The sequence below is a fragment of the Bidens hawaiensis genome, unplaced genomic scaffold, assembly GCF_021521415.1.
Source record: "Bidens hawaiensis isolate Kalapana, Puna unplaced genomic scaffold, B.hawaiensis_p1.1 tig00049992_1, whole genome shotgun sequence".
Classification (NCBI taxonomy): domain Eukaryota; kingdom Viridiplantae; phylum Streptophyta; class Magnoliopsida; order Asterales; family Asteraceae; genus Bidens; species Bidens hawaiensis.
The window spans coordinates 130,222-137,938 of record NW_027498967.1 but is presented as its reverse complement, the minus strand read 5'-3'; the positions used below and the strand labels follow the sequence as shown (position 1 = coordinate 137,938).

The window sequence follows — 7,717 nt, the reverse complement described above, 5'->3', positions numbered from 1 at the left end:
TAGCTAAATTAGGGATATGAATCCTGTATATCATTCTAATTCAAAACAACAAAACTTATTATATTTTTGAGCTAAACTTACCGCAAACAATACATTCTATGCTTTAAATAGCAAACCCTTAAAAACGCTAATTTATCGTTAAAAGACAAATCTAAACTTGAAGTCTTGAAAATATCTTTAAACTCAAATTTAACCACAAATTTGATAAAATTTCAACACACAATGTATTTTATATATGTGTTTTGAGGTGTTATTTACACCTTTTAACCAAAACCTTAATTTAACTCAACATCGACATAGAAGTTAAAGTTCGTTCACATTAGAACATACCATGTTTTCTTAATTTTGACTACTTCATATGGCCCATGATTCACATATTTGGGGTCTAATCTATTTATATAATAAAATAGTGGACTTTCAACAACCATTTTTTCCTACTTTTTATCAAATCTCTTTAAATTGTCATATGGTATTTTGACATTTTTTTTTATTTTTTTATTTTCATTAAAATACTTTTTATCAAATCTTTTGAAATTACCGCATGACATTTTAACATTTTTTTATTTTTACCTTTTCATTAAATTACTTTACATTAAATTTCTTTAAATTATCACATGACATTTTGGCATTTTTTTTTCTTTTTCATTAAAATATTTTTTTTTATCAAATCTCTTTAAATTGTCACATGATATTTTGGCATTTTTTTTTAATTTTTTCTTTTTCATTCAATATAAAATTCAATTCACATATTTTGGTTCTGTAAACAACCAGACTACGTCAAAAGCAATTCCATTGCATCCTTCAGGCTTAAACCTAACAGTTATATGTAATCATCAACCCTAATTCTTTAATGATTATACCTTAATTCAAAGTATAAATTCGATTAGAATATACATATTCAATTAATTATTGCCGTCTGCTTTTGCATTCGTCTTCTACATTGGAATTATAAGGTTTGTTTGATTTCTTCTTTTTACATGTGTTTTAATCGATATTTATCATCATGGGTATAGATTTATTGAATGCAACACAAAATTAAAACATTCATAGGAGATTTGTTTAAAAACATGGGTTTCGATAAATTAATTATATCATTTTGGTTCTTTGATTAAATCCAATTTATGAAATGAGACTTCTCAAATTTTATTACTTTAGTTTGAAATTAAAGAGTTCTATTCAGTTTTTTTATATAACTTTGTACAACATAACCTATATATATATATATATATATATATATATATATATATATATATATATAGTCTCCATGAAAGCTTATCACTTGAAGACTTTAAGTTTTTGTAACGTTTGTTAACTACTGCAAAACACTAATGTCTATTACGTGTATATGATTGGTAATTTTATGATATTAACAAATATGTTTGTAATTGTTTATATTATCATTTATTTATCGGTTTTGTTTTATTATTACCATGTGTTTTTTTGTATTGTATATTTTTTACTAACCCGTGTATCACGCGGGTTCTAACCTAGTTATTTATATATAGATTAAAACAAGAAATCATTGGGTCAAGTAGTGGCACCGGCGGCACCGTATCGGTCTATGTAATTTGTTTTTTAAACGAACGTAACAGAATCCAACTGAATGCCAAATTTATTTTGTTTTTTTATTTAGTTCTGATACCAAAACGAACGTGACAAAAGCCGAACAAATTCGTGTAGACTTGGTGCCTAGCACCGTGGACTCCCATGTCTATGAACTCCTGTTTAGGACGGACATGGAAGCATCAACGATGGAAACAACACCCAACGTATCTCTACACAACCTTAAACAGCATGGTAACAAACCCTGTCCAGACACACGACGACCTAACCTCAACCAACGTAGCCATCACAAGCCATTCAAGAAACGGCCAACTTGCACTCGCCCGCAAGGTGTTCGACGAAATGCCCCAACGAACAGTTGTATCTTGGAACACCATCATATCCGCATACTCCAGACGTGGAAGATACAAGGAAGCCTTAAACCTACTTTCGTCGATGCATTTCACTAATATAAAGCTAAATGAGACCACTCTTTGTTCCGGGTTAAGCGCGTGTGCTCGGTTACCGTCATTTTATGCGGGCAAGCAGCTTCATTGTCTGCTTTTGAAATGTGGGTTTCAGAATTATCACCTTGTAGGGAGTGGGTTGCTCTACTTTTATGCAAATTGTTGCGAAATCGAACTAGCTAGACGGGTGTTTGATGTTTTGCATCAGGAGAACCAGTTGTTATGGAGTTTGATGCTAGCGAGCTATGTTCGTTGTAACATGTTAGACGATGCGCTAAAGGTGTTTGATAAGATGCCGGTTCGTGATGTTGCTGCTTGGACTGCGATCATTTCTGGGTTTTCGAAGACGGATGGCGGTTTAGAGAAGGCTTTGGAGTTCTTCTGCGTGATGAGAAGAAAAGGTGAAGTGGGTCCCAGTGAATTCACCTTGGATTGCGTGATACGTGTCTGTGGTCGCTTAACTGCTTCGCTTGAGGGAATGACTGTACACGGGCTTGTGATCAAGTATGGATTTGAGTTTGAACACTCGGTTAGTGATGCACTAGTTGAGTTTTATTGTGCTTGTAAAGCAGTTGACGAAGCAGAGTCGGTTTTTGATTCCATAGATAATAAAGATCCAAGTACATATAATTTAATGATCAAGACGTATTCGTTAGTTAACCGATTCGAGGATTCAATCGAGCTACTTATCAAAATGCCTCACAAGGTTTTAACTTCCTTCAATACTATGATTTCGGCGTATTCAAGAAACGGAGATTTAAGTAAAGCTTTTGAGATATTTGAATCAGTGAAAGAAGAAAGAGATATTGTAACATGGAACTCAATGATTTCAGGTTACATTCACAACAATCAACATGAAAACGCTTTGAATTTGTATAAAACAATGCATAGATTAAGTATAAAACAATCTAGATCAACTTTTTCTAGCTTGTTTTATGCATGTTCATGCCTCGGGTCGCTTCAAACTGGAAGATTACTTCATGCGCAAGTAACCAAAACGCCATTAACATGTAATGTTTATGTAGGAACTTCATTAGTGGATATGTATTCCAAATGTGGGCGTGTAAGTGATGCCAAATTATGTTTTATCAGCATTTTGAATCCCAATGTGGCTGCGCATACGGCTTTGATTAATGGATATGCTCTTCACGGGATGTGTCGTGAGGCGGTTTTACTTTTTGAGAATATGGTCAACGCTGGAGTCAAACCGAATGAGGTAACGTTTGTCGGGGTTTTGTCCGCTTGCGCTCATGCGGGTTGGGTCAATGAGGGGTTGAAATATATTGACCAAATGAAGGAAAGATATAACATAATGCCTACAATAGAACACTTCACATATGCAGTTGACCTTCTTGGTCAAACGGGGCGGATACGTGAAGCGGAAGAGCTAATTACAAAAATGCCATTTGACCCAGATGGTGTTATGTTGGGAGCGTTACTGAAATCATGTTGGCTATGGTTTGACCTGGAGGCTGGTCAAAGGGTTGCTCGGAAGATGGTCAATATGGACCCGAAACTTGTATCTGCATACGTAATTATGTCTAATATGTATTGTGGATTTGGGAGGTGGAATGAGAAATTGGAAATAAGACGAGTGTTGACCGATTTGGAAGTCAAAAAGGATCCCGGTTACAGTTGGATTGAAGTCAACAATGAGGTTTTTGTGTTCTCTGTAGATGATAGATCACATCCATGTTATAAAATGATTTTTTCAGCTCTCATGCATCTAACAGTAAATATCCACTCAAACATGCAAATTGACCACTAAATATGAATTTTTTGCTATGCTTTTTTATTATTCTTTTGACTATATTTATCTGTGTCATTCGGCCGTAAAGGGTAAAGACATGATCCTTATACTTGATGCTTTGTGCACCAAATATTTGTGACCCTTGACCATTTGATAAGAGGTTAGTCTTTATTTTGTGTTCTGTGAAAATTAGAAAGAATTTAAGCTTTTTTTTTTTTTTGTGGGGTTTTGGTTTAAGTGGAAATTATGCAGTGACTGTTAAAGGATTCCAATTTCTAAGTTGAAGACTTTGAATGTGTTAGAACTTAGATTTGCCTTTAGCAGGGGTGGACCTACCCTTACTCGACGGGGTTGCCTGAAACCATTAATTTTTGTTATGTACAATATATAGAATCGAAACCCGAACAAAGAATAAAATTAAAAGTGATATATGCTGCACTAGTTAATCCACTTATTTTTATATATATATATTTTTCTAACATTCACTCCAAAGGAAGTCAGGGGCCCAAAACCTGATTTCTGTTTTTTATATTTATTTTTTGAAATGCTATATTAATTCATTCAAATCCAAAGTATTAAATTCTTTCTTAATATGATATAATCTTTTAAGTTGGTTATTATTATCTATTTAAAACTCACTAATTTTTAAATCAGCTTAATTTCTTTCAGTCATATACTCTTATTTTATTATTATTTCTCTGTAATTTATCTAGATTATAGTGAATTGTTTTTATTAATAATTAATAATGTAACGATTTTATAAACGTTTGAAATTTCGAATTAGTTCATGAAATATTATTTATCCAAGTTTTTATAAATTTATGCCAAAAAAACACCCTTGCTCTTCATATTTGTTCATAGATATATAAAATGAACTTATTTACATAGCTGAAGTCATGGAATACTTACACTCGTTATGCTTTTAAATTTGAATAATATTATGTTATAAGTCTCCAATTAGTACCACTCGAACAGAACCGAATATGTAATCAAGTTGATATATATCCAACCACTAAACATTAGTGACCCGCATGTAAATAATTCATGGGTCAACCACTGTTTAAGATTTTTTAGGTTCCTGCTCCTGGTTTATTTGGTTTCTTAGCTTTTAAGCCCAATATAGTGCATAAATTGTAGTGCTTACCTCACATTGAAATTGAAGACACACAGAATCACACACAAATATGGTATCCAAGGTACATTAACTGATGAACTGTATGAAGCTGTAGTTTAATGCCAGTGGTTAGTTAATCAATCAACATGGTTAGGAAAGCACAATATGCTCAGGAAGTGAATCAAATTACTGAAAGTTAAATAACATGATCTTCAAATAAGACATGATTACATAAGATTACACTAAATCAAACCATTCAAAACACACAACATTCTTTGAAAATGATAGCACATGACTCGACGCTACTTAATTCTGCTCCTAATTTATACTCTGATAAGATTCTTCTCTGCTTATGAAATATGAGGTCTACAATAATCTAGTCCATCAAGAATTGACCATCTTTGACTCCGTTTCATCAATATCATCATCGGTTGTGACCGCAGCAACCTGCATAAGTTGTTTGCTTCCATTCTGGTCAACCTTTTCCACATCCCATTCTTGTACAGGTTTCGGTTCCTCCATCACTCTAATTCTATATTTGCAGTACAACACGAGTTGCAACACCCCTAGAGGCGCCCCCACCAGATTTGGAGCCTGAAATTCCATAATAATATTTACTAATTTTTCATATAAAAAATCAACAAAAGTCATGGGTTTTCATAATACTAACCGCGATTAAAAGATCCCGTCCTAGAAGTCCATAAGCCATCCATAGTGAACTAGCAAGAAACGAGAACAAAGACAAGCTAAACGGCATGTACTCTACACTTTTTGTTTGAATCACCTTTTTCTGTAACCAAAAAAATAATATTCATATTCATTAATAAAGTGACAAAAATAATAAATACAATTATTATTACTCTAAATATAAATTTATTTAATTTGTTTTTCTTACCATGACAACAAGAGGAGAAGCATACATAGCTGTAGATGCTATAAGTCCCACACCTCCAACCAACTGTTTTCTTGTTTTGTGATCATGGAATACATAAGTTGATATGATGGCAATGATGGAGAAGAAGCTTATAAGTGCAGTTGTCATGACCCCAGCCTTCCACTGCAATCCCACATCACCAAACATGATATATAAATCTTCTTGCTTATTATGTATATGCATGATATATACATACATACATGCATAAATAATATACACTTACCTTTTGTTTTGGTGAAGTGAACCATATGAAGATGACGATGAATGAAAACTCGAGAAGGATACCGAGGCCATTAATGGTGACCATAGGGAAATTTTCCCATTTATAGCTTACAACAGGCAGACCATACCAAGTGTAAAACAAACAGTTCAACAATGAAAGGGCGTAAGGCACAAATGAGAATTCTTCAGTACTTCTCTTTCTTATCACCCTAGCAAAAGTAGATCTTGTAAAGAAAGAAAAACCGCATGTTAGTCGAATTTCACAATAACATTATAACATTCCCATAATTTTGATCATATATAGATTATAAAATATCGGTGTCGCATCTTACATGGGCGCAGCATAGAGTAAAAACGAGGCAGCATTCCCTGCAGAAACAATACATATTTCATGTTTTTGTTATGACATGCTCATGATCTAAAAAATTTATGTATATGTATATTTATAAAAAGGAAAAATACCCATTAATCCTACAGCCATTTTCAATAGGACAATCATGTTTTCTTGTTGGATGTTTGTGAAAGGTAACAAATGGTGTCAAGAAGAGAGGAATGTGAGAGTTTGTATGTGGAGAATGTAGCATTCATTTGGAGGGCTATTTATAGTACTAATGGAAGGGAACTTTATTATGGTATAATTTTTGAGTAAATAGTTAGAGGTTGTAATTCTAGAGGAAAAAAGAAGATGATAAAATGTCATTGTCAACATGAAGCACCAAATGCACAAATTGCGAAGACTTTGTTTTATGTTGTTCCTGAAATATGTGGCGTCACTACTAATCATTTACTAATTAATTACACTTAGTTTTCTAATATCATTGACTGATCATATCCAAAACACAAATATTTTAAATAGACGTCGAAAACAAAAAATATATATCTCTAAAAGAAAAATGTGTACAAAATCTTGAAAGTTATAATTGACCTGAGTAAAATCAAATTAAACAACTAAATAAATATGTGAATTCATAAAATCCATGATTCACATGTTTTGTGATAAAAATAGAACAAAATAGTAAGTATAATTGATGAAAAATACTGAAAAAGTTAAAATCAAGGTTCGAGACGAAGAAACATGGCTTTGAGAGTCGAGAAAAAATTCTATGGTAGTTTGTCACACCGTCTGGCCTGTTACATCGTCTTTTTAGCATACTTATGGGCGTATAACTTCGTAGGAATAAAAAAACTATGCTAAAACTCAATCTCTTTCTAACTCGTTTATCTTCGTCAAATTGGTCCAAATACTAAGGACATTAGGGGCACTTCACAAAATCCAACTACCGGTGGACATGGCCGACTCCAAGAAAGCGAAAAATAGTTTGGACCTTAAGTAAAAGGAGTATTTTATTGGGTTTAAACAATTTAATTTTTAAATGTGCATAATTGGTTATGATTTGGGTTATGTAAAAAACTGTTGTATAAAAATAGGCTTAAATATGTCTCAAATGATACTAGAATCCACCAACTTTTGGTTGGGAGTCATATTCCTTTGACACCAGACTAAGCTAGTTGTTATTTGATCAAGTTTAAACATTAACTATATATATTGTTTTTCATAAAAACACATATACTTTAAAAAAAATATTTCGGGCCTAGCGGGGTGTCGGCCTAGGGGCCCGTCAACCACCCAGCCCCACCTTAGGGCCGGCCCTGCCGGTGGACATCTCATTGCAAACTACTGGTACCCG

The 7,717-nt window shown here is 33.2% G+C and overlaps 2 protein-coding genes across 2 annotated transcripts; one reads left to right on the top strand and one right to left on the bottom strand.

The window, feature by feature from the left end:
• The first annotated feature begins 1,794 nt into the window (after nt 1-1,794).
• Nucleotides 1,795-3,777, top strand: LOC143598374 (pentatricopeptide repeat-containing protein At2g22070-like). The gene has a single exon (XM_077076607.1). The coding sequence runs from the start codon at nt 1,795-1,797 to the stop codon at nt 3,775-3,777; it is 1,983 nt and encodes a 660-aa protein (XP_076932722.1).
• Nucleotides 3,778-5,031: 1,254 nt separating this feature from the next.
• On the bottom strand, nt 5,032-6,736 carry LOC143598375 (bidirectional sugar transporter SWEET3-like). The gene is made up of 6 exons (XM_077076608.1): nt 6,492-6,736; nt 6,362-6,398; nt 6,031-6,253; nt 5,769-5,930; nt 5,544-5,663; nt 5,032-5,467 (listed from the first exon to the last, which is right to left on the bottom strand). The coding sequence occupies exons 1-6, from the start codon at nt 6,526-6,528 to the stop codon at nt 5,258-5,260; spliced, it is 789 nt and encodes a 262-aa protein (XP_076932723.1). The 5' UTR covers nt 6,529-6,736; the 3' UTR covers nt 5,032-5,257.
• Nucleotides 6,737-7,717: the final 981 nt, after the last annotated feature.